Here is a 25,294-nt window from a genome sequence, read left to right on the forward strand (position 1 = left end):
TCTGTTCTACGTGAGTTAGCTACTCTTATGGGAGTGCACAACATAGTTGTTAATGGCTTCATTAGTGACATTTTCCTAAAAATGGCTTAAATTTCAGTTTGAAATTTTGTAACTCCCTTCACTGTCACATGGTGTAAATCATGAGCAACTTGTGACCAAAGTAAGACAATGCAGTAGGACAAAACCCATCCAAAATATGATATATAGGCGTGAATTTTAAAATGTATATTTTGCAAAGTTTGGAGACATGGAGACATTTGCTGTATATACTAATCACCTTCAGTATCTTCATACCCAGACATAATGTTAGGGAAAGAAGTGAGGTTCCCTTTGAAAAATCTGTAGTACTATCATGAGTAGGAAGCACTCCTGATAGTAAGAAGTAAGAAGGAGTTTTATAAGCATTAGGTGTCAAATGAAGTTTTGGCAATATAGTCATCATACATCAGTGTTATAAGTTTCTCATGTGAAGACGTTTCTCTAGCAAAAATCTGGTGTGCTTTCTGGCATCTGTAAAAGTACTTACTGGAAGTAAGTACTTTTTTTAGTAAGTTTTTACCCCGGAAATCTGCAGATAACCTCTCTACTTCAGTATGTCAATTTTTTAGGCCATATGACAAATTCACTGGAAATACCTGAGAATGCAGACTCTCAGGTCTGAAAACTAGCAAAACAAAAAGCACTGTCTTGCATTACATGACATAAAATATGGTCTTGCATTATAACCACTTTTTATTTATATATAAAGCTATGCATTCACAATATCTAGTATCCATAGGAGTAATCGAGCTAAAGTTTTACAGCTTACAGAAAAAATAAATTTCTATTTCTTCCAAAGGCCACTTTCACTCAATCAGAAAATGAGTATTTAAAGCAAGGTGATAAGGAGTAACCTAAGGCAGGGTTCTCTTTTACTCAGTCTGAAACAATATTGCCAGTATATCAGAAAAAGAAAAAAGACAAAAAGAATTCTTTGCTGGTAAAAGCAGTAACATATTATTCTCTTTCAGAAAGAACTTCTTTTCTGGCTCTCTACTACGCACCACTTTCTCAATAAATGACGGAGAAATAGCTCATTCAAAACTAAAACTAAATTTCTTTAACTTCTAAGAAACAGGTTCATTACTATTATCATTACTGAATGATCCTGTATACCCTGTATCATTTGTCTTTTAGTATTTCATTAAGCATTGCTCCAGTGATTTTCCTCTGTTAAAAATAACTAGCTGAAGAAGATTTAATTCTCTCTTGCTGAGTTGACATAAACAATAAACAGTTTCTCTCATCAGACAGTAGATGCTCTATCAGCTTGGAAACCAGTGATTAGTGAGCAAAAGGTGTGCAGTCATGCTATGTATGCTATGGTGTACATTTCTTGCAGTAGAATAATTCAGATGTTACAGTATTTACCTTAGTGCTACTTATTCCTTACCTAGGTAACTGGATTATGATCTCAGTAGGTAGATGGAAATATATCACTGGATTGGATCATTGGATGATGGCATGTGCTGGTTTTGGCTGAGAAGGGGTTAATTCTCCTCACCGTGGCGGGGCGGCTGCCTTTCCAGCTTCCCGCGCTCTGCCGCGTGGCGGCGGGGGGCTGGGAGGGGCGGGGCCATGGCGGGGGCGGCTGACCCCGACTGGCCAATGGCAGGTTCATTCCGTACCACGTGACACCATGACCAGTATATGAAGGGGGGGCAGCCGCGGCTCGGGAGCGGCGCGTGCGGTTTGTTTCGGCGGTTCGTTCTCCCCTCCCCCGGGGCTTTGCGCCTCTCGTTGTTCTCCTTTACATTGCATTTCTGTTGTTGTTTCTTTTAATTTTCATTATTAAACTGTTCTTATCCCAACCCACGAGCGTTACCCTTCTGATTCTCTCCCCCATCTACCGGTGGGGGAGGGAGCGAGTGGCTGTGTGGGGCTGAGCTGCCGGCTAAACCACGACAGGAAATATTCATCATCCTCTCTAAATCTATCCTGTTGAAACAAAACTATGGTTTCATATCTAGGAAAAGTAATGGAATAATATCCTTCTCCCCGGTCTTTTTTTAAGAACGTATGAGTGACAGCACTGTGCATTGCTACATTTCTTGAAATAAAGGAGGAGGGCATGGTTTCCTCCCAGTTTGTAATATTTTCCTTCTGCCTCCCAATCCCAAACCGCAGAAACACAGTAGTTTCTGAATAAATCTGTGGTTCTACTATTAATTGAAAATCTAAATCTATCAACTGAACAGGTTTGCAACTGATTCTTTGAGTTCCTGAGAATATTTATATACTGATGCTACTACTGGGCTACAAAGGCTGAAAATGTGAGACATTTTAATAAGTTTTAATAAAACACAATGAAATTATATATTCCAATAAACCCCTGAAAGATATATTTATGAAACAGAGTTCTCTATAATTAGCACACATCCTTTGTGTGCTCATCACATGGAAGTGTCACCTGTTTATCTGCTCAATGCAAGTAAAAACAAAACAGGAAAGAATTAAGCTGAGGAAAACAGACTCAAGCTGCAATTCTGCAAGTAAAAGAGCATTTTGAATCTAAACTCCTTTCATTGCCATCATCCTCTAGGTAGCAACACATAATTATGTTTTAAAGATCTCTGATGATATGTGGGAAGCTTGAGAAATAGGAAAGAAGCCATCAAAACCTACAGGAAGTTGCAATGGAGTTACAAAACCATTCAAATGACAGTCTTGAAGAAGGAGGAGACCCTTGTCACTAACTGGTCCAGACAGACTCATATTTACACTGCTTGGCGCTCACAGCTCTGGAGAAGGCTGCTTGTGTGCCCTGGTTGCCATATGTGGCCTAGGATTTCTCTGTGCCCTGTGTGAGGAGACAAATGACCCACAGGTCTTCAGGCCACGTGCTTTTCAAGCCTTTCACAGGGAACCAAGGCAAGGTGATGAGGCATCTTGTGCAGTCTTTCCTCAGTAACTATTGACCTCATAGGTCGACTTCAGCTCTGTTTGAAAGAGGTAGCCATTTCAAAGACAAGTAAGATCTTTGAAGTTTGAAGGGAGGATGGAGCTGGACAGGACACATTCAAACTAAGGCAAAGGCTATGCCATAAGCTCATGTTATAAAAGGCCTGAAAATCCACAGAAGAGAAAACTTTTGTCACCATACAGCCATGGCGAAAAGGCCAAATGAGAGCTCACAGCTAACCACAAGACACAGATATGTAAAATAGCTTCCGTAACTCCGATGCTGAAGGAACTGCTTGTGTATTTAGGTTCTGTTGAAACCTGAATTGTGCTATGATGAGCTATATTACTTCCTGCCTAATCTTGAGGTATACTGCAAAGGGATCAATGAAGAGCATTAGCTTTTGTGTTAATACTTTATTTTATAAACACTTTTCAAAAATTTTAGCTAACTAGCTGAGAGTTGTTATAAATTGCATTAATGACTACTTTGAAGTGACCTTGTAACCCACTTGAATGGAGGAAAACAATCCTGAAGAGACACAAAACAGATTTAATCTTCAGCTTCAAGAGGCAAAAACATTCTTCAAGAGTGTTTGTGCAAGCCAGAAGAGTACATTCGATTTCAAGAACTGATTAGTTCATGCAGATTCCGCACTTACAAAACAGTTGATCAGTTTAGACTAGAACAGCAAAGGCATATGAAAAAATGACCTGTTCATATAATTCTGAAGTGCCCATGGGGGGTTTCTTCCCTTTAATATTAAATCTTTTTTCCAATGTTTGAATGGAAGTAAAATATTTATTTTAATAGCAAATTTAGCAAGTCACTAAGACACTCTTTAAACCCTACTACTTGAAGTTTTCAGTTTACCGTTCTTTGATTCTCTGCTAATACCCAAGTAGACTGATTATGAGGAAAAAAAGAGCATATGATATTCATACTGATCTAGATTTCCTCATTTAAAAATTACTATTATTATTAACAATATTTATATGAAACAGTAGCATAACTAAAAGAAAGTAATCTCATACACTATATGGTAGCAGCATTTGGAATTGAAAAGCTGTAGTGGATCTGGCTGGCTGGAGTTAATTTTCCTCGTAGCAGACGGTATGGCGCTGTGTTTTGGGTTTGTAACCAAGACAGTGTTGATAACACACCAATGTTCTAGCTGTTGCTTGCACAGCTCCAGGGCCTTCTCTGTTTCTCACTCTGCCCTGCCAGCAAATAGGCTGGGGGTGGGCAAGAAGTTGGGAGGGGACACAGCTGGGACAGCTGACCCCAACTGACCCAAGGGATATCCCATGCCTATATGGTGCCATGCTCAACAATAAAAACTGAAGGAAAGGAGGAGGAAGGGGGGGGCATTCAGAGTTATGGTGTTTTGTCTTCCCAAGTAACCGTTACACATGATGGAGCCCTGCTTTCCTGGAGGTGGCTGAACACCTGCTGGCTGATGGGAAGCAGTGAATGAAGTCCTTATTTTCCTTTGTGCAAATAAAATCTGTGCTTGCTTGCACATGCAGCTTTTGCTTTATCTATTCAACTTTCTTTATCTCTACCCACAAGTTTTCGCTCTTTTACTCTTCTGATTCTCTCCCTCATTCTGCTGTGGGGGAGTAAGCAAGCAGTTTAGCTACCTACCCACAACAAAAGCCTTTTCAGCTGTTTTAAACTTCTTGCAATATGTATTTTGGTTACACTTATAGGAAAAGCATGTTTCTCTTTCATCACAATGTAGCATAATATAGAACTCATGCATTCTGTTCTTACCTATGTTACCATATTATACAAACTCTCTTCCACAAGATACACTTCTTTCTCCTTGTCTATTAAATGATAAGTCTGCTGTATATTCTTTAAACTTGCTATTTTTAACGATATAAAAAAAATATGTAGAAGAACCAGTTTACCATAAAATATTTTCTGCTACTGCCACGCAACTTTAAGATACTCTTGTTATAAATGCTAACAAAACTGGTAACTCATCCTCTTAAAAGCTAGAAGGAAAAAAGGAAATAATAAGTCATCCAAAATTGTTCTGATAGTAGGTGAGCTTTTTGGTCAGTACACATCATTGGCTTACTTCTGCTCCTACTGAGGTCAACAGTACTTTGATACACCCTAAGGGTTTGTTTTATACTTATCACAAAGCATAGGTCCAATTTGAGTTTTACTAGATCTGATTCACTGTGTATTTAGAGACAAAATTTAGTTTTTACTGTTCGCTACCCTTTTTAGTCCTTATGCAGCAACACAGGTAAGTGGAAGTGAGGTGGATTCTATTTCTTATCATAAACAACCAACAGACTGAACTCCCCTCAGACTCCAAAAGCTGAGTCCTCTGAAAATGTTGAACTTGCACTGGTGATACTGAAGACAAATTATAGTGCAAAAATCCTCAATACAAATAGGAGAGGACGAAGCAATGCTGCTGTCAGTTAAAAAAAAAAAACCAAACACACAACACACAAAACCCAAGTATCTTTGGGTGAAGGTGGAGCACATCTCTGCAATCATACACAATCTACGTACCATCAACATCAAGTCAAGCTCCTCATTAGAACTGTCTGTTAATGCAGGCTGAATTCCTGCCTGCTCTCAAACTTATTTTATTTAAGTGGTGTTACGAATTATATTTTTTTTCTGGTTCCCTGCCCCCACCCCCAAAGAGGAATAATAAGAGTAGAGAGGAATGCAAGAGTTTTGGTGGCTTAGGAAACAAGACACACAACCAACGTTCCCACTGGCAAGTGGCTAGAACTTCTCTGTATTCCACACTACTGCTACCAGCTACCATCTCCCTCTTGCCGATCTATTTGTCTCATTTCCTAGTTACGTTGTGTTTTCCAGCCTGTCAACTCCTTGGAGTAAGACCAGTTTACTTATTGAGCATGTTGAGTACAAAGGGTGTCTCCAACTTAGTTTTGGCCTTAGAGTGCTCTGCAATATGAAATGTTAAATTATAACTACCCCAAAAGGTCCTTGAAATATGGAAGGCAATACCATGTCCCACCATAATAGTACAGAGTAAGTCCTTGTAAATCACAAAGTAGCAATTTAGTGCCCCTGTTTGTAGTTTTAAGGATGAGTTCAAGGAAGAAAACAGTAAAAGCTGGAGGCTGAAATATATATCTGAGTGTATGAATAAAAGAAAGAGATCCTGCAAAAAATCTTTCAAAAACCATATAATCAAAGGGGGGGGAAGTCCTTTAATGTTGGGAATATTTTTTGTGCCACTTCTTTTTAATTATGTTGCTAAAGATTTATACAGCCACAGATGGTTAAATGAAAGAGAGAGGTGACTCTCTACAATGTTGTCTGGAATACATGTTATTCTCTGCAGTAAAGAACAATTTTATAAAGCAATTTCTAAAGAGGCCTGTACAGAGTAAAATTTCTCCGCATAACAAAGAGGTTAGCTAATGTTGTGGGAGCTGATTTCAACAGCAGTGTTATGAAAACAAATAAATCATGAACAAATTAATTAAATCAAGTTACTTTCTGTACCCACTCAAGTTCTGCAAGATTGGCATAGGCCCTGGAAACACTGGAGTCAGGGTTCATCTACTGATGGAAAAAGTAAGTAGGAAAATGGATGGAAGGTCAGGCTTTAAACTGAACAACTCAGGGGTCAGGGTCTGACATGGCAATGCTAATGCCATCACATCCAATGGGGCAATAAGCCAGGCCAACCAGAGCAGTGACAAATATGCCTTAGCTGCCTCACAAGATGACAGTCAGAAAACCAACCACCTCAAGGGTGTGCGTGGCTATAGCCGGTCCTTGTGCACCCCTCCAGGGAAACATGTGTGCAAAATCACCTCTCTGAAATGCCTGTACACCAACGCACACAGCATGGGGAATAAACAGGAGGAACTAGAGGTCTGTATGCAGCCACAGGGCCACGATCTCATTGCAATTAGAGACATGGTGGGATGGCTCGCATGACTGGCATGCTGGATTTTCCAAATACCTTTTGTCATTAAACGCAGGACAGAAGATTCACATGTATTTTGGTTTTTGAGTACAGTTGGAAATACTGGGAAACTGTACTGAACAGCAGAACTACATCACTTGTAAGAATATTTCAGAGATGGAATGACGCTTTGAGGTTTAAGAGGTTTTGCCTTTTCAGCTGGAATACAGAAAGACATAGAGAAAAACAAAAATGAAGATAACCGCTTTTACACTTTTTCGCTATTCAGGTGTTCACACACTTGATTTCACTTTTCAGAATTAGTTGGATAGTTCATACAGAAGTGATTTAAAGCAAATACCTCGGTTATAAACAGCCGTTTATTCATAGCAAACAAGCTGACAATACTGAAAAACTGTAATTTGAATTTTGAAATATTTCTGTTAGTGTATTTGAAACAACATTAATGGTCAGGATGGAAAATACAGATTAATAGGAAATTTGGTATGAAGCAGAAATGAGATAGTATACAACTCAAAGATACTTTTTCTAATATCTGAGCAGCTTAATTAGGGCCTGGTCTTCCATCACTGAATAATTTTTATTCAAGTACCTTCTCAAGAGATTTTTCTGAACCTTAAGTACTAATCACTTCATGTAAATTTTCTGTAATAATCTTCTGTATATCAATGACTCCAGAAACTAGAAATCTAATGAAAGCATCAAATACTGTTAAATTCCAGATTAAACACAGAACATCAACAAGCTTTTGCCCCTAATATTCCTGGTGTTTTGTGCACCAGAGATTATGGGCAACAATTACACTTGAATATGGAGATTAAAATGGTCTTAATTAAAAAGGAAGTTTGAAAAACCCCATAATTTGTAACACAAAAAAGTGATATTTTGTTACAAAGATGCACATTCAGTTACTTTATCAAGACCTGGTAGGGGTAGAAATCTTTTAAGACATATGAGAAAGCATTTTTTATTTAAACTACTCACAGCATCGATTTCTGTGCAGTACACTTTATCTAAATCAATAATTTTCTGCCTTCCATTGTTCCGGCTTCCCTTCAAGGAATCCAGTTGAAAAACAGAAAAAGCGTAATCTTTAGATGTAGTTTGGCATCACTCTAAATTCTAGCATCCTTCCAAGTATGATGGTTTTTCTTATCCTACATGGGAGGAAAAAACCACTGGTAGGGCAGGTAAAAATCCTTATTCTGCAATTAGACACATAGCTCACTCTTTTTAATAAAAATATTGGAGTTTTTCCCAATCTACAGAAACATCTCCAGGACAGAGTGACAGCTCAAACTTTCCTTTGCCTTATTCATCAACAATGTCTTCATTTCATTACAGCAATACAAATCATAGTTTGAAGTCCTGGCTACTCACTGAACTGACAGACCAGGTCCCATTTTCCTTAGAAATTTTCTTGTCCATCCATCTAATGGACTTATCACTATATCTTTTCTTCCTATCTTACTTAAAAGGGAACTAAATGCACAAATCACTTGGAGATTATTAATATGACAACAATTGCTTTGAAAGCAGAATAGCAACTGTCAGGTTTGAGAGAAACATAATATAAAAGAGGGAGAATGCTAAATAAAAAGAAAAATCACCATATTAATTGTCTGAGCCAGATGTTAAACACAGAACACGAACAGAAAAGCTCACCCTTCACAATAGATTCTTTAGCACTGATGACTTTGTACGAGTTATTTGCTTGAAGTCATGGGTTTATGAAGTAAAAAAATATACAAATAGTACTCAGTGGTGTGACAATTTTTTTTTTGTTTAGTTGTCTTTAAAATAGTAGAAGATGCACTGCAATATTAAAGATTTTTTTCTAGAATCATAGAATGGTTTGCGCTGGAAAGGACCTTAAAGGTCATCTGGTACCAACCCCCCTGCCATGGGCAGGGACAGCTTCCACTAGACCAGGTTGATCAAAGCCCCATCCAACGTGGCCATGCACACTTCCAGGTGTGGTGCATCCACAGCTCCTCTGGACAACCTGCTCCAGTGCCTCACCACCCTCAGAGCAAAGAGTTTCTTCCTTATATCTAATCTAAATCTACCCTCTTTCAGTTCAAAGCCATTGCCTCTTGTCCTATCACTTCACACCCTTGAAAAACGTCCCTCACCAGCTTTCTTGCAGGTCCCCTTCAGGTACTGGAAGGCCACTACGACATCTCCCTGGAGCCTTCTATTCTCCAGGCTGAAAAACCCCAGCTCTCTCGGCCTGCCTTCATAGGAGAGGTGTTCCAGCCCCATGGATCATCTTCACGGGATCCTCTTCTGGACTCACTCCAACAGGTCCATGTCCTTCTTATGTTGGGGGCACCAGAGCTGCAGGCAGTACTCCAGGTGGGGATCTCATGACACTGGAGTAGAGCGGCAGAATCACCTCCCTCACCCTGCTGGCCACACTTTTTTTTAATGCAGCCCAGGATACGGTTGGCTTTCTGGGCTACAAGTGCACATTGCCGGGTTGTGTTGAGCTTCTCGCCAACCAGCACCGCCAAGTCCTTCTCTGTAGGGCTGCTCTCAATCCATTCTTCACCCAGCCTGTATTTGTGCTTGGGATTGCCCCAGCCCATGTGCAGGACCTTGAACTTGGCCTTGTTGAACTTCATGAAGTTCACACAGGCCCACCTCACAAGTCTGTCAAGGTCCCTCTGGATGGCACCCCTCTGGCATGTTGACAGCACCTCACATCTTGGTGTCATCTGCAAACTTGCTGAGGGTGCACTCAATCCCACTGTCCATGTCACTGACAAAGATGTTAAACAGCGCCGGTCCCAATACTGGCTCCTGAGGAATGCCACCGATCGCTGGTCTCCACTTGGACATCAAGCTGTTGACCACAACAGCCAAACCAGCCAATACCTTATCCAACAGGTGGTCCACCCTTCAAATCCATGTCTCTCCAATTTAGAGACACGGATGTCATGCAGGACAGTGTCAAATGCTTTGCACAAGTCCAGCCAGATGACAACAGTTGCTCTTCCCTTATCCTCCAGTGCTGTAACTCTGTCGTAGAATGCCACAAATTTTGTCAGGCATGATTTGCCCCTAGTGAAGCCATGCTGGCTGTCACCAATCACCTCCTTATTTTCCATGTGCCTTACTTATCACGGTTTCCAGGAGGATCTATCTGCTCCATGATCTTGCCAGTCACAGGGGTGAGACTAACTAGCCTGCAGTTACCCAGATCTTCCTTTTTTCCCTTTTTAAAAATGGGGTTTATGTTTCCCCTTTTCCAGTCAGTGGGAACTTCACCGGACTGCCATGGCTTCTCAAATACAACGGATAGTGGCTTAGCAACTTCATCCACCAGTTCCCTCAGGACCTGTGAATGCATCTCATCAGGTCCCATGGGCTTATGCACCCTCAGATTCCTTAGATGGTCTCAAACCTGATCTCCTGCAGTGGGCAGTCCTTCATGCTCCCAATCCCTGCCTTTGTCTTGCCTTTTTATATGCTTACTGTTTATTTTTCTGACTTGTCAGCTATTTTATGTATCTGCACTTACAGAAAGCAAAAGTCATGACCAAAACAAGCCATCCCTTAAAGGATAAAATCCAGCTAAGCTGAAGCTAATCACAGAGGGGGCAGAATTTCACCAAAGTCAATATCATGTTAACTGACACTATGCAATGGAGAAGCTGGTAAACAAAAACTTTCTATATTATGTGCTAGATAAAGCTAAGGTTTTAAACAACATCTCAAATTCTTGATACAAAGATACACAGAGAAACATACACATACGAAAATACTAAGGGACAACTGAACTGCCTCCACACTAGATCTTTTTTCCTTTGCTCACACACTTGTATCAGGAGCTATGTCTATAATAAATAAAAAACAATTCACAAATTAATGCAAGAGAAACACAATTCACCCTGATTTCTCAAAAGTCTTTGTAGAAGGAACCAAAAATCAAAAAATTAAGGAGGTCCAATTTGTTGGAAAATAGCATTTTGTTCGGCAGCAGATGTCAATCAGTAGGTAACTGCTTGCCAGAGAATCAGCATACCCACTAGTTCAGACTGGCCCCACACCCAATCCTGACCGTTCTCTTAATGCAGTAGTGAATTGTTCTTTTTCCCTTGCCTTTGCGTTCAATTATTTCATTTCTCTTACCCTTCCTGTCTCTTACCTCTTTTATGTCCCTTTTCCTAATTACTTCCCCATGTAATGAAATAGCACTGCACATACAGTATTTCCTTTTTGCACATCAAACCTTCTCTCCCATCCTCCAGCCTATTTGCTCTTCCATCTGTCTCAGGCATGACAACCCTCTTTCACTCTCTCTTCCTTAATGAGGGTCTTTTTCTACTGAGGTAGATTTATTAGAAAAAGTACAAAAACAGTTCTTCTCCTGCAAATGGTTATTTCATGCAAAATTTGTTTCAAATGCCCTCTAAGACAGTTTTTCGTGGAGAGATTCACTCTGAGGCATAATGTATACAAAAGAAATATAATACTTTGTTGTTCAAATCACCTGTGAACCCTGTTTTAATATATCACAGAGATTAAAATACCTTACAAGATTTTAGTTGAACAAATAAATTTCATTTCAAGAGCACTGTCTCCAACCTGACATGTAATATACAACATAACCAGTTTAAAAAAGGACTGAGAATGAGAAAGGTGAATTCAGCCGAGTCATTCATCATACAAGGCACTGTCATGAGACAGGCAAAACAAGGAATATCAGGAATCTGGATTTTATTTACAGTACTCATCAACATTAGCTTAAGTCTCTTCCCCAGAAACACATATGCTAAAGCAGGGTGCCAGCCTTTCAAAGGGTAAGGGGCTGGATTATATCTTCCTGCCCGTGTGTCACGTCGTCATCCCCCTCCAAACAAAAAAACAAAACTAAACAAAAAAGTTAGTTAAACATCCAGGAGGAAGCCAGCAGGAGTTAGGAATATCAGCTTAAACCAGACCATATTTCTGAACAAGACCATTACTATCCATCAGCTGAACCTTTGTGCAGGGAAGAGGCTTTATGACACTGCATCCTCTGAAGACACAGTGCCTCCCAGTTTGCAACTCTACATCAGGGAAGTAATCCAAAAGAATCTACCTGCTTGTCATCTTCACCACCCCTACCAGATCCTGGTATTTAGGAGGACATAATTCCAGTATCTTATATTCTGATAGTTTTCATTACCTAAACCAGTAGAGGGAAAATTGAAATATGATTCTGTAGTTAAACGGAGATTTTGTTTTAGAACTTTCTAAATTTATGACTCATTCTAGCATCAGAGCAAGCTGTAATTAATTTCATTTAGTATTATACTTATATATTTATATCTATATAATAAATATCCTATTTCTAGACAAATCTATCTTTATTGAATAATCATAGCATTAGAAAACTGTTAAACACCGTCTTGTGTTCAGAAGCCACTGTACTGATTTCTGTCAAAAAGGAGTCATCACCTCCAACTTCACTGCACCTCCCAGTCTTCAGTAACTAAGTAATTTGGAATATTTCTTTCTTAATTTACTGCTGTTCATTTTTGGTGGTTTTTTTTTATTGGTTGGTTGGGGGTTTTTTTTGTTTTGCTATTCTTGTTCTTGTTCTGATTGTTTTGGTTTTTCTTCCCCCAGAATGTGCAATTTCAGTGTAACTGAAATTTAATGAAACTGGAAATTCTTTATCTTAAATGGGAACTGCCGTAGAATTAAATAACTTAGTGTTTTCACTCTAAATCTGTGTTGCTACAAGTCCATTAGATTTAGACTGATTTACCTGTTGATAGATCAGAAGGAAAAGAAATACCCAAACCCAGATTTAACCAAACAAGAATTTAATTTTGAGAAAAAAAAAAGTGGAAAGAAATCACTAAATCTAAATATTTGAACTGACTTGGCTTCCTTCATCTTGAACATACACTAGTGGTTTTGGGAGTTGGTAGTAACTCAAACCAAAGTGTAACTCTTTTTTGTAATTCATATGAAAAGAAAATGCTTACTGAAAATCCAAGGTTTTCAAGAAAAATTTTCATGACAAGAAGTGAAGGTGTAAGTTACACTCGATCATTTCAGATTTCTGTTTGCTTCTTTCTTTTTTTTTTTAAATAACCTACGCTTTTCCCATATTTGATGTATTAGAAATACAACATTCAAATGATAAATGGCAAAATCTTTATGAATGAGCCCTGGCTATTTTCATGCAAGTTTTAAACCAAACAGCTACAAAAGCTGAAAAATGGGAACATCAGTAACAAATAGGCTTCTGAGTATTTTTATTGGTCTGCCTTAGTTGGAATTCAGATATCATGAAAGTAAAAAAAAGAAAAAATTGCACTATGGGACAGGAAAAAGGATCAACAAACACAAGACTCTGCATCACTGTTTCAGAAGAAATTTTGGGGACATTAAAAAGATCTGCTGCACAGAGGAGTGTGTGTAAATGAGATGCCGTTTTTACTTGGGATGCTGAGGTTTCAAACAATTAATCTCAGAAAAGATCATTGCTGAAATAGCATGTAACACCCTTATTTATCCTTTAGATCGCTATTTTGCAGAAGAGAGAGGCCTGTATCTTTAATAGAGCTGGTAAAATAACATAGGTGTTGCTAATCAGTCTTTGATTTTGTTTTCCTGTTTCTGCACCAGCAATTTCAGAAATCAGACCAGAGACACTGGAGTAGTGACCATTTTATACTACTTATTCTGCAACTTCAAGAGCTGTTTAGCCGCTAGAAGCCTTTTGTGTTCAGTTAACTTTTGTTCAAACCTTAAAATGATGCTTCTGACTCTACAGCTGAAGGGATCTACCCTCACTGCAGCTTAGCTTATGGATCATCATAAACATTTAGGACAAGGGTTCCCTTGGAGCAATTGATTTTTCTACACGTAGTTAAAATAACAGCAAATATCTTTAAAGGATTGATCTCATTCCTAAACAGAGAGTCTATAAACCATGTGCGTTTTTTTTTTTTACTGGTCAGAATTTTTTTCCAAAATTTTATACTCTTGGACGCTTCCTTCAGGTTTACAGAACCCTGCTCACTTAGCACTGCCCAAAAAAGCTTATCAACAAACAATGAGTGAATAATTTAAAATAATGCTCTTCCAAATATAAATGCCTCTCAGGTGAAACCATACAGCAATCCTCTTAACTGTTTATAAGTACAAGCCTGATCAACTGCTTTTATTACCGTATTCTGCTAAATATATGAAACTAACGTCTTTTTTCTTTTTAACCCAATTTCTATTTTTTTTGTAATTTATAAAGCAATCTGAAGCTAGCACTGTGTACTGATTTTGACTATCCTAATGTATACAATTTATCAAGAAAAGATAAGACATCAGACTATAGTAATCAGCAGTTTGATTGAAGGGTGGTTACTAGATGGTAGCAGGAAACCTGCAGTTCCGGGAATGACTCCATGCCGAGCACAGAATATTGCTAGCAAATCAACTACAGAAACTTTCCAAGAGTATATTTTGCTTTACTGAATAAGTACTACTTTTTTGTTTCACTGCTCAAAACCTGTAGAAATGCTTATATCTTTTACCACTCATTAATTACCAAGCTCATTAAAGTGAACGAAGGTTAATTTAATTATATTCAGGCACTACATTGGATAGATTATTGCATTTGTCTTTTAAATAGTTTGCCTTTCATTCTACTATCTTCATCAAATAGTATTCTGAATAATTATCACATTGCCATTATAAAGTTACAGCACTATTATATTAAGAACTTCAGGTCATCTACAGCATTTACACAAAATACCACAAATCTAGTCAAAGCACCTCAGGCTATGCAGCAAGAAAGTAATTCCTTATAGGACTTTACCATTTGGATGATTACATTATCTCAGTTTTATATTCACTAGTCAGGAGGTAAATGTCAGCTGGAATCACTGAATCTCAATTTTTTCCACCTTTCATTTTGTTTGATAGGCTTTTTACCCATTGTAATTTATTGCTTTTACCAATGAAAGTATAAAGCAAAAAGCTAAGAGTGTAATCAAGGCTAACGGTGAACCAAATACTGTGTGATAATAAACCAGCAAGAAAAAAAAATACTCTAGAGATAAATGGAGATGTTTACCATTTCAGTTGGAATACTATTAGAACAACTGTTTATGTAAAATACCACACTGTACGCACACACAAAAAAACCCCAACATTCTCTTCTTTCATGTAAAATAAAAAATTAAACTTCAGACAAGCAGCTGAATTTGGGGCTCTTTTGCAAGAAAAAAAAATGCTTTTTTAAAATCACAGTGTGTAGCAGTGAGGAGGACAAAATATAATATGAAGAAAGTATGTGGTGGAAAGATTTCAATTTTATAAACAGGGACATACATTGTCAAAGTCATGGCTTGCAGTAATCGTGCTACTTTCTCTTTTAAAACTTACTACACCGGAGAAAATTCCCCCATTCCTGTATGAGGAAGCTACAGCACACTTAGGTTGACTTTTCAAAGTTATTGAAACATTTTTTTCTTTATTCTGTTAGAATACTTTTTCGTTAACTTGTCTTTTATTTTCTAAGAAGACACTACATGAGAAAAAAAGCAACTATAAGAAAACATCTCAAAAGTTTGCCTAAGGACCAGCTACAAAACCTACTTAAAGTAAAAAAAAAAATCTCCTTTACTTCAACAGCTTTTCTGAGAGGCCCTGAGACAAAAGTTAGAACATATAATAGTTAATAACAGGTAAATTCAAATAGGAGCTTCATTTCTATTTTCGTTGGTTTTTAATACAGTGAAGCCTGCATACTAAGAGTCAATAAAAATGGTTAAGTGTATGACTTTTGCGTTGTTCTAGTAAGAAAGATTAAACAAGTGTTAGACAACATTTATAGTACCTTTGGATATTGTTTGACAGGGATCAGAACTCTTTCTGACAGCTTTATGTTTTTGTTGCTGATAACATCAAGATATTTCTTTTCTTCATCTTCTTTCTTGCCTTCAGAACCCTGAAATTTTTCAATTTCTGAAAAATATTAAAAAAGAGAGCAATCAGTGACATGGTATTTATCATCCTCAGGAACTTTAAACTTGCACATTATAATAGAGACTGTGTGCTGAACACCTGTGCTGTTTGCACTCACGTGACATGTACTGTTGCCTTTGAAAAAACTGGACTGTCACCAGAGCTGAGAGGCAGAGGTGACAATCCAAGTCATACTCCTCAACTAATTTTTCGCCAGCTGAAACTGAAGCCAAATTATCTCAGTGGGAGCAGGAACAGATGAGGCTTACAATTCAGTCTATCAGTCTTCTAAAGAGGATCACATCGTCACGGCTTGATGCTATTTTGTAAATGTGACCTGCCAGAACTAAGTCGGATTCTAATTGCAATGGCTAACTTTCAGTAAGAGTAGTAAAAAACTGAAGAAACTTCTTGTTGTTCCTGAGATTCCATTCAAATGCTTCTGAATTATTTAAAAGTCGTACAAAATAAGATAAGAAATAAAGCTAACTCTTGCACAAATAGATTCTTCATTAAGGAAATGCAGTAAGTAATCATTATATATAAAATACTAATGGTATGTAGAACGTTAGATAGAATTTACAAAAACCCCAAAATATTCAGGTTGAATAATTTTAAGTTCTTTATTCCCTAAAGCTCTATAAGCAACAGATAATAACAAACAATTTAATTTATTACCCTGCAAAGAACACCCAATACGGTGCCTGACAGCTTCCTGATAATACAGGTAATAATGGAAAAGCCACACTTGCAGTAGTGTCATTATTGACAGCAAAGAAAATGCCAATACTTATAATGAGTTAATTATAGCTGAATTACAGCTGAAAAGGGACAGCTGTGGATCTGAGAAACGTGCAGTTTCAAGGTCCAGAAAGCAAGCATGGAGAAGACTAACACAGAGTCAGCAATCTGTAACACATATACAAATTTCTTTGACTTACGACAAGAGTAAGGAAAAATGTATGTAAGACAACAACGCATGTCATGTTTTGTTAATAAATGTTTATGCTACCTATTCCAGATCACAGAATTTATTTAACGCCTGCACCAGCAGACAGATCTCCAATGACACTGTTATAAATTCTTTTAAAACTTCTCAGAGAACACACCTAAAAGAATGCAGGTGGGAAACACCTTCCCCAATTTAGGATTAAAAAGTTGTTTTAATGATCACTAAAAGCATCAGGAGGACAAGTTTCATTTTTTTCTAAAATAGTTTTAATATACCTGGAAAAATGTGGTATATTGCATTCTGTGGGAGTAAGCATCAATTAAGTATGCGCTTACAAAGCAATATTCTGTGGTATAATACTTAGTTCAGGCAGGTTTCATAGATAGGAAGCTCTTTTAAGATAGCTCCAACGCAGTTATACAAAGGTTTGTGTTATGGGGTTGCAGTGGGAGAGACAAAGGTGAACAAAAGAGGGGAAAGTGTTGCAAGTGCAACAAGTATTGGAATGAAATTAATTTCTCAGACACATTGTGAACACTGGTAAGCAAGGTAGTTCTCAAAGACAAGTGAGGAAAGTGTATCTATTTGTCCACATATATTAAACTAGATAGAATAATTTAAGTTGGAGAAGACCCTTCAGATCATCAAGTCCAGCCGTTAACCTAGCACGGCCAAGTCCACCACTAACACATATCCCTAAGCACCACTTCCAGACCTCTTTTAAATACCTCCAGGGATGGTGAGTCCACCAATAGCCTGGGAAACCAGTTCCAACAAGTGACAACCCTTTCAGACAAGTAATACTTCCTAATATCCAATCCAAACCTCCCCTAATGCAACTTGAGGCCATTTTCTCATGTTCTGTCGTTTGTTACTTGGCGGAAAAGACCAACACCCACCTCGCTACAGCCTCCTTTCATGTAGTTGTAGAGAATGATAAGGTCTCCCCTCAGCTTCCTCTTCTCGAGACTAAACAACCCCAGTTCGCTCAGCTGCTCCCCATAAGACATTCTCCAAACCCTTCACCAGCTTTGTTGCCCTACACCCTGGATACACTTCAGCAACTCAATGTCTCTCCTCTACTGAGGGACCCAAAGTTGAACACAGTATTTGAGGTGCAGCCTCACCAGTACAAAGCACAGGGGGATGATCACTTCCCAACTCCTGCCAGCCACAGTATTCGTGATAGAACTCAGGACAGTATTGGCCTTAAATGTTATTAAACTCTTTCTCTTGAGAAGGTGGTGAAGATACTTATAAGTCTGTATGGTCAGTAGGCAAGACAGAGGGCAACTGAAGCACAGGTCAAACTGCTCCACTTCCAAACTTCCAGCAGCCCCTGTGATTCTCCCCCCGCCCCCCGCCCCCCTTCACACTCTTGCACTTCCTTTTTTAATGGGACTACATAGAAGTGTTGGAATAAAAGTGGTCTACGTGGTTTAGCCCCAGTTGGCAACCAAGTACCACTTAGCCAATCACTCACCCTCCCCGCTACCTGGGGAACTTTTGTTCGGCGAGGCCAGGCTTTCTGTCTTCTGGGTGTGGTCCCCAAATGCTTTGTGATGTCACCAGAAAGCCACTGTGACCCCTGTGACATCAATCCTTTAGGGACACGGGGCAGCCCTGAAGGGCCACAGTGCTGTCCTCATCCATCGGGGATAGACGTCCACATCCCCAGGCTCCCTTCAAGGGGAACAGAGAGGATCTGCCAGCCCTGAAGGGACACAGTGCTGTCCTCATCCGTCTGGGACAGACATCTGCATCCCATGGGCTCCCTTCTGAGGGCACAGAGAGCATTTGCCAGACAAGGACAACAGCAGGACCTGGGGTTCTGGTCCTGGACCTCCTGCACCCCCAGGCTTGGGCTGCTGTTGCTGAGAGGCCAGGAACCACTTTCCTGCCTTCCCAATTCCTGCCTACACATCTTGGAGAGGTAATTCACCACCCGGCCCTGACAGCAGGAACATGCAAAGATGCCCCCACTGCCACCCATTTGCTCCAGGATGGACCCTGGTGGTTGTGGCAGCACAAGCACAGCCCCGAGGCAGGGCAGACAAATCTTCAGCACTTGACTTCCACAGCCTTGATGTTTCCTACAGGTTGTGTCTCCAGGGCAGGTTATGATATTTCTGTCTTTGTTTGCAGTGCAAGATGGTGTTGGATGAAGACTTAGCAGAAGGAGGCACCTCTTCCCCTGGTGCCAGCACCAGCCAGGTGCCCCAGGCTGCACCACTGGATACTTCTGAGCACCTAACATGTCCAATCTGCGGGGGCACCATTAACGACAAAGCCTCTGTGAGCAGCTGCAGGCACACTTTCTGTTTCTACTGCATAATGGAGTGGTGCCGCAGCACAGCTGAGTGCCCCATCTGCAAGCTGCCTTTCCACCACATCTACCGCAAGGTGGGAGACAGTAACTCTGAGATGTACCACATCGTGCAGTACAACAGCTCCACCAGCCACACTCAAGGACGGAGATCTCGGCCTCGCTCTGCAGGAAGGAGCCAGCATCATTCCCCAGCCCGCCAGCACCACAGGTCTTCCGGAAGAGACCATGGCGGTGGCCGCACCAGGGCCTCGGAGAGGGGCTGGAGCACGTCCCTGAGGCGGCGCCGCGATGGTCACAGCAGGGCTCAGCACGCCCAGGGCTACCACCACTCGAGCAGTAGGAGACAGCAGCAAAGCAGGGCTCAGAACACTGCTCATGACGGGGGCCAAGCTCCAAGGCTCGAATGGGATGCCACGGCCTCCTCAAGGAGGAGCGAGCTCCGCCAGCAGGGAGGCCGGGTGTCCTTCAGGGAACAGCAAGCGACAAGGAGCCGATCCCAGCGCAGATCCCACAGCACTTGGCGCCAAACACAGGGGCAGTAGCAGAGAAGGAGGGATCGCAATGAGGGATGAGCTCTAGCCCCGAACAGCACGTGCCAGCTCACTCCAAAAGAAGCAAGTGCCACCAGCGGGGAGGCCGGGTTTCCTTCAGGGAACAGCAAGCGACAAGGAGCCTGTCCTGGTTTCAGCTGGGATAGAGTAAAATTTCTTCGTAGTAGCTAGTATAGGGCTATGTTTTAGATTTTTGCTGAAAACAGTGCTGATAATGTGGAGATGTTTTAGTGGTTGCTAAGCAGCGCTTACACTGGTCAAGGACTTTTTCAGCTCCCCGTGCTCTGCCAGGTGCACAAGCTGGCAGGGGACACAGCCAGGACAGATCACCCCAACTGACCCAAGGGATATCCCATACCATATGACATCATGCTCAGTATATAAAGCTGGGGGAAGAAGAAGGAGTGGGGGGACATTTGGAGTGATGGCGTTTGTCCTCCCAAGTCACCATTACGCGTGATGGAGCCCTGCTTTCCTGGAGATGGCTGAACCCCTGCCTGCCGATGGGAAGTAGTGAATGAATTCCTTGTTTTGCTTTGCTTCCATGCACAGCTTTTGCTTTACCTATTAAACTGTCTTTATCTCAAACCATCAGCTGCCTCACTTTTGCTCTTCCAATTCTCTCCCCTGTCCCACCAGGGGGGAGTGAGCGAGCGGCTGCGTGGTGCTTGGTTGCTGACTGGGGCTAAACCACAACAGAGCCGATCCTGGCGCAGGTCCCACAGCCCTGCCACGTGCAGGGCCTGGTAGCACAGCCTAGCAAGAAGGGTACTGCTGTACACCCTGCTACTAGTGTCAGAAATGATACTACTATACACCAAAACTGCTCCTACTAACAATTACAAAAAAAACCCCTCAATTCTAACTATAAAGCTTGGGGCCAAGCATCTATTCTCCATTATAAAACTCACCTGAAAATCAAGAGGGATTCTTGCAAGGCCTTTTAGGGTGATGATGATACAGGATAGAGGCTTGGGTGCTGGTATTCTCATACTGTTCTATGTTATACTTTGTTGTGGTTTAGCCAGCAGCTCAGCCCCACACAGCTGCTCGCTCACGCCCCCACCGGGGGACGGGGGAGAGAATCAGAAGGGTAAAGCTCACGGGTTGAGATAACAACAGTTTAAGAATTAAAATAAAACAACAACAACAAAAATGCCATGGAAAGGAAAACAATGAGAGGCGCGAAACCCGGGGGGGGGGACACGGACGACGACAAGGGGGAATGAACCACCAAAACAAACTGCACTTGACGCAGCCACTCACTGCCCACCGACCCGATGCCAGTCCCCAGTCGCAACAACCCCCACGTGCCAACCTCCCCCATTAATGTACTGGTCATGGCGTCACATGGTACGGAATGAACACCCCATTGGCCAGTCGGGGTCAGCTGCCCTGGCTGTGGCCCCGCCCCTCCCAGCCTCCTGCCCACGTGGCAGAGCACGGGAAGCTGGAAAGGTCCCTGACTACCACAGGCAGTACAGGGAAGAGAATTAACCCTTTCTCAGCCAAAACCAGTACATACACTTGCTTACAAAATGTTATACTGAACATGTTATATGCGTGTACCTTTTCTCCTTATGTTGCATTTCCACAGTATGATCAACTGAAGATTTTGTCACTTGTTCTCCTTTCTGCCCTGGTACCAATGACAGACACCAATGCCTTATCAGAAAACCTCTTGCCCTTCCACACCACCTGTTTTCTCACAGTTTACCCCAAATATCCCCCAGAATAACTCCCCCTGTTACTGACCGCTCTTCTCTCAAGGCGGCAGATAACAAGTGAAGTCAATGTAAGATTACTTTGCTCTATTGCAAAGGGACAGCCTATAATGCCAGTACAAATGTAATGGCTGGTAACAAGCCTTTGAAAAGCTTGTTTCCTTCTCCTTCCACCTTAGACACTTTAAAAGTAACCCCCAAGCCTTTATACAGAAATTTGCCCCTGCGGTATGCTCTGCACAGCATCCCACATTTAATTCCCTCAGAAGAATTACATGCTATAGAGTCTTCAGACCATGTCCAAAGACTATCAAATTCATTTGAAAAACATTGGTGTGCTGATAAATCTGTTACTTCCAAGTAAGACTGGTGGGAAGAGGAGTTTTCTCTAAAGATCAGAGGTGATACTATAAATTCATTATTGGACCAAGAGAAACTCTATTAAATTTTGGTATTTAACAAATGGGTAAATTTTTAACACTTTGTATTAAATTTTGTATTTACTCTGTTCTGTACATTCCTTGTGTCACTCCATGGCTAGGACCACCACAGATCAGAAAGACTAGGATGCTGCCATGAAGGAATACAGATCAGGATCAAGCTGCCAACTTGCTGGCCCACGGCACTGACATGTAGCAAGCTGCACTGGTTAAAAACTGTGACCTGCAAAACAACTCTGAAAACTAAGGTCAGATGTAAAGTGCACTATGAAAACATAACCGATACCTTTAGGTTTTAAAATTACTTGTTTATTTTTATGAATGCAACCATTACACATTTTGTGTTTACTGAAAGCCAGAGTTAGTAGAGGATTTTGAGAGTAATGGAAAAAGATTATCCATAATCAGCAGTGTTCTTCCAGCACGGGCAAACTCAAGGAACAAAATGGTACATTTTCACCAGTGCTGATCTTAGGTGAAAACAGAAAAGAAAACATTCCCTGAGAAGAAACTTCGCACATTTACCACCCACTTTTGCTCTGAGCTAACTGAATTAAAGCAGGGAGACAGAGGGCTATTGAATTACCTCCCACAGTACCTGTCAATCTCCAAGTATGCTTCATTCTCGCCTTTTATCAGTAACACAGTACTCTTGCACTTGCTTCTGTATAATCCATATGTATCTCAGTCCTCTTAATTGGAAGAGAACATGCATATTACAGTCACGCAAAAGAGGTCACCACTAGAAACGTGTCAGAGACTAAAACCACTCGTAACATGTTTTCAGAGATATTCTTCCCTATGAAAACTGATCTTCAGCTCTCTCCAGACTTGGAGCTGTAAAATTCTGGAAATACTGTCAGCCTGGGAATAGCTTCTTTTTTCTTCTCTTTACTGATTTAGCATAAAATGGAATAGCTGAGTGAGTAGCTCTTGCTTTTTTAAAACTATCTGCTTTACTCTTGCAGTGCCAATAAAATGATGTTAATTATAGTTCACTTCAAAGTACTTGACACCTATTACAAAACTTCTGTCATGAATATAGTTTTTCCATTAAAACTAGGCATCCCACAGTAAAAACATCCTTTTGTTACACGTAGAGTCATGTCAAAACTCATTTAAAAAAATGTTCTTTTTGTCAGCCTGTCCAACCTACCAAAAAATAAAATCTACATATCTCTTTCTGCTGTCAACATTTGCCTCCCACTTAAAGGAATTCTGCAAGCCTACCTTGCACCTTACCTATCTGGCTTTCCTCATTCTTGTGTTCATAGTACTGGCATTACTTTATAGAAGAAACATGAGCTGCTGTTACAAGGTCAGGCCCTTTTAAAGAATGATCTGTTTCCATTAATGGGAGTGATTCCCAGAATGGGAATATTACCAACCTCTTGCCTGTATGTACTATTATGCAGAGCAAAGTTATCTAGTACTTTGAGAAGTACACTTTTTCTGCATGTGATTTTAGTTAGGTGAATGGAAGAATGTTTGAACTGGAAGAGAAAGAATGAGCCAATGCCAGTACAAAAAATAACAATTCCTAAATCACTTACATCTCTGCCTTAGAAAGGACCTTTTTAATTAAAGATCATTTAAAAATTACATAGTTGGAGCCTTGAATGCCTACAATAATGTTAAAATCACACAAAATCCCAGCATATTTTTAAAACAGCAAATACTAAAAATAAACATGAAGACTCATTTTCTAAGGTGTTTCAGTTTTAATTGAAAGCAGGGCTACTGGATTTTGAGAGAAAGAAAAAAAAAAAGGCAGATGGCTCAATAAAAACAGACAAATTAAATGTAAGTTAATTCATGAGAAGGGAGCATCCTAAGAGATTTCCAGTCATGAAGGAGACATCCAAACCCCTAAGGATAGGTAATTTAAAAGTAAAAACACTCAATGTCTAACAGGAGTTGGGAGGTGTTATCAAGACAGCACAATCAGCCACAAGCTCTGAATAATTAGCCAGTGGCTCACTGCATTCACCCAGAAACACATGCATCTGTTAACAACATTCCTCCGCTACATGTGCACATACTCGTTAACTCACACAGCTAGTTGGGATGATTCAGGGAAGATAAACGAGCAATTCCTATTACAACAGCCACTTGCAATACCTCTGCCAGTGATGAATTTAATACCTGTGACAAAACTGCAGGTCAGATCTATGTGTCCATGCTATCTACTGTAGACAGACATGAACTGGATTTGTCTACACTCAAAATCACCAGCTTTGTAACTGTATTAACTCAAGCTGAACTACCTTGGCTCTCAGGCAAGAGAAGTGGCTATTAAAGTAATGTTGGGAAAGAATTCTAAGACAAGTCGAAAAAGGAATGACAGAGACCTGTAAAATCAGGAATGGTACAAGGAGCAGAAAATGGGTAGTCACTGTTTCTCAGGAGGGCAAAGCATCAATTTGTCTTGTTACAAATTGAAAACAACAACAAAAAAACACTTTTACATACAACATGTAATTACATTGCGGAACTACTGAAAGCATCCATACTGATGAAATCATGTCTTTTACAGATTTTCTCTTACGATCAGATCCATACTATCCCATAAGGCAAGATGTCCGACTGAAGGTCTTTTCAAGTTGGGCACATCCTAAAATGCAGTGTCTATTGAAAGCTTCATTCACATCGCAGGCTTTTTTCACCATTAGTACTAATGACCATTACCCTCTATCGAGTTGCTTATTTTACAACACATAGAGGAAACATAGGGATGTGACCACACCTTTAGTCAGTACTCATTGGACCACATCTAGAATGCTGGGTCCAGGTTTGCCTCCCTCTTCCCCAGAACAGGAAAGATACTGACAAAGTGCAGTGAGTTCAGCAGAGGCCACCCAAGACAGATGGGACTGGGGCACTTGCCCTGTGAGGAGAAGAGACGAGACAGATTTGGGGGACCTAACAGCAGCTCCCCAGTGCCTATGGGAAGACAGAGTCAGGCCCTTCGTAGCAATGTGTACTGGGGGAATAAGAGACAACAGGGAAAAGGTGAAGCAAGAAAGGTTTGTACTGGCTATAAGGAAAAACGTTCTCACTGTGACGACAGCCCAGCAGCGCTGCAGGTTGCCCAGAAAGGCTGTGTCATCTCCTTTGGAGGCTTTCAAGACCCACCTGGATAAATCCCTGAATGACCCAGTCTGACCCCACAGCTGGCCCTGCTTTGAGCAGGAGGTTGGACTAGAGACCTCCTGAGGTCCCTTCACACCTGAACTATCCTATGATCCCATAAACATGATACCTTTCAGACCTATACTTGTCTGTCAAATTTGCTTGAACTTGTCCAAAAGATTTAAATGTTATTGCTGATAAAGTTAGAAAAGGACACAGAAACAGCCTGACCGCATAAGCCCTGTATCCTTAGGAAAAATGGAATAGTATAGGTAGAAAGAAATTGAAGATATAAAGAACTTTATATTTCTA

At 40.5% G+C, this 25,294-nt stretch overlaps 1 protein-coding gene across 4 annotated transcripts in view; it reads right to left on the bottom strand.

Annotated features, from left to right (window-relative positions):
- KHDRBS2 (KH RNA binding domain containing, signal transduction associated 2) overlaps positions 1 to 25,294 on the bottom strand; it is a 369,498-nt gene that overhangs the window by 277,581 nt on the left and 66,623 nt on the right. For all 4 annotated transcript variants that reach the window (XR_012659538.1, XR_012659539.1, XM_075087030.1 and 1 more), the window contains exon 2: positions 15,727 to 15,854. Coding sequence is in view for 2 of the 4 variants with exons in the window: in XM_075087030.1 (XP_074943131.1) it covers positions 15,727 to 15,854 (128 nt within the window). In the remaining 2 variants the exon portion in view is untranslated. The remainder of the gene's footprint in view (positions 1 to 15,726; positions 15,855 to 25,294) is intronic.

Source organism: Phalacrocorax aristotelis, chromosome 3 (assembly GCF_949628215.1).
Source record: "Phalacrocorax aristotelis chromosome 3, bGulAri2.1, whole genome shotgun sequence".
In the NCBI taxonomy this organism is placed as follows: Eukaryota; Metazoa; Chordata; class Aves; order Suliformes; family Phalacrocoracidae; genus Phalacrocorax; species Phalacrocorax aristotelis.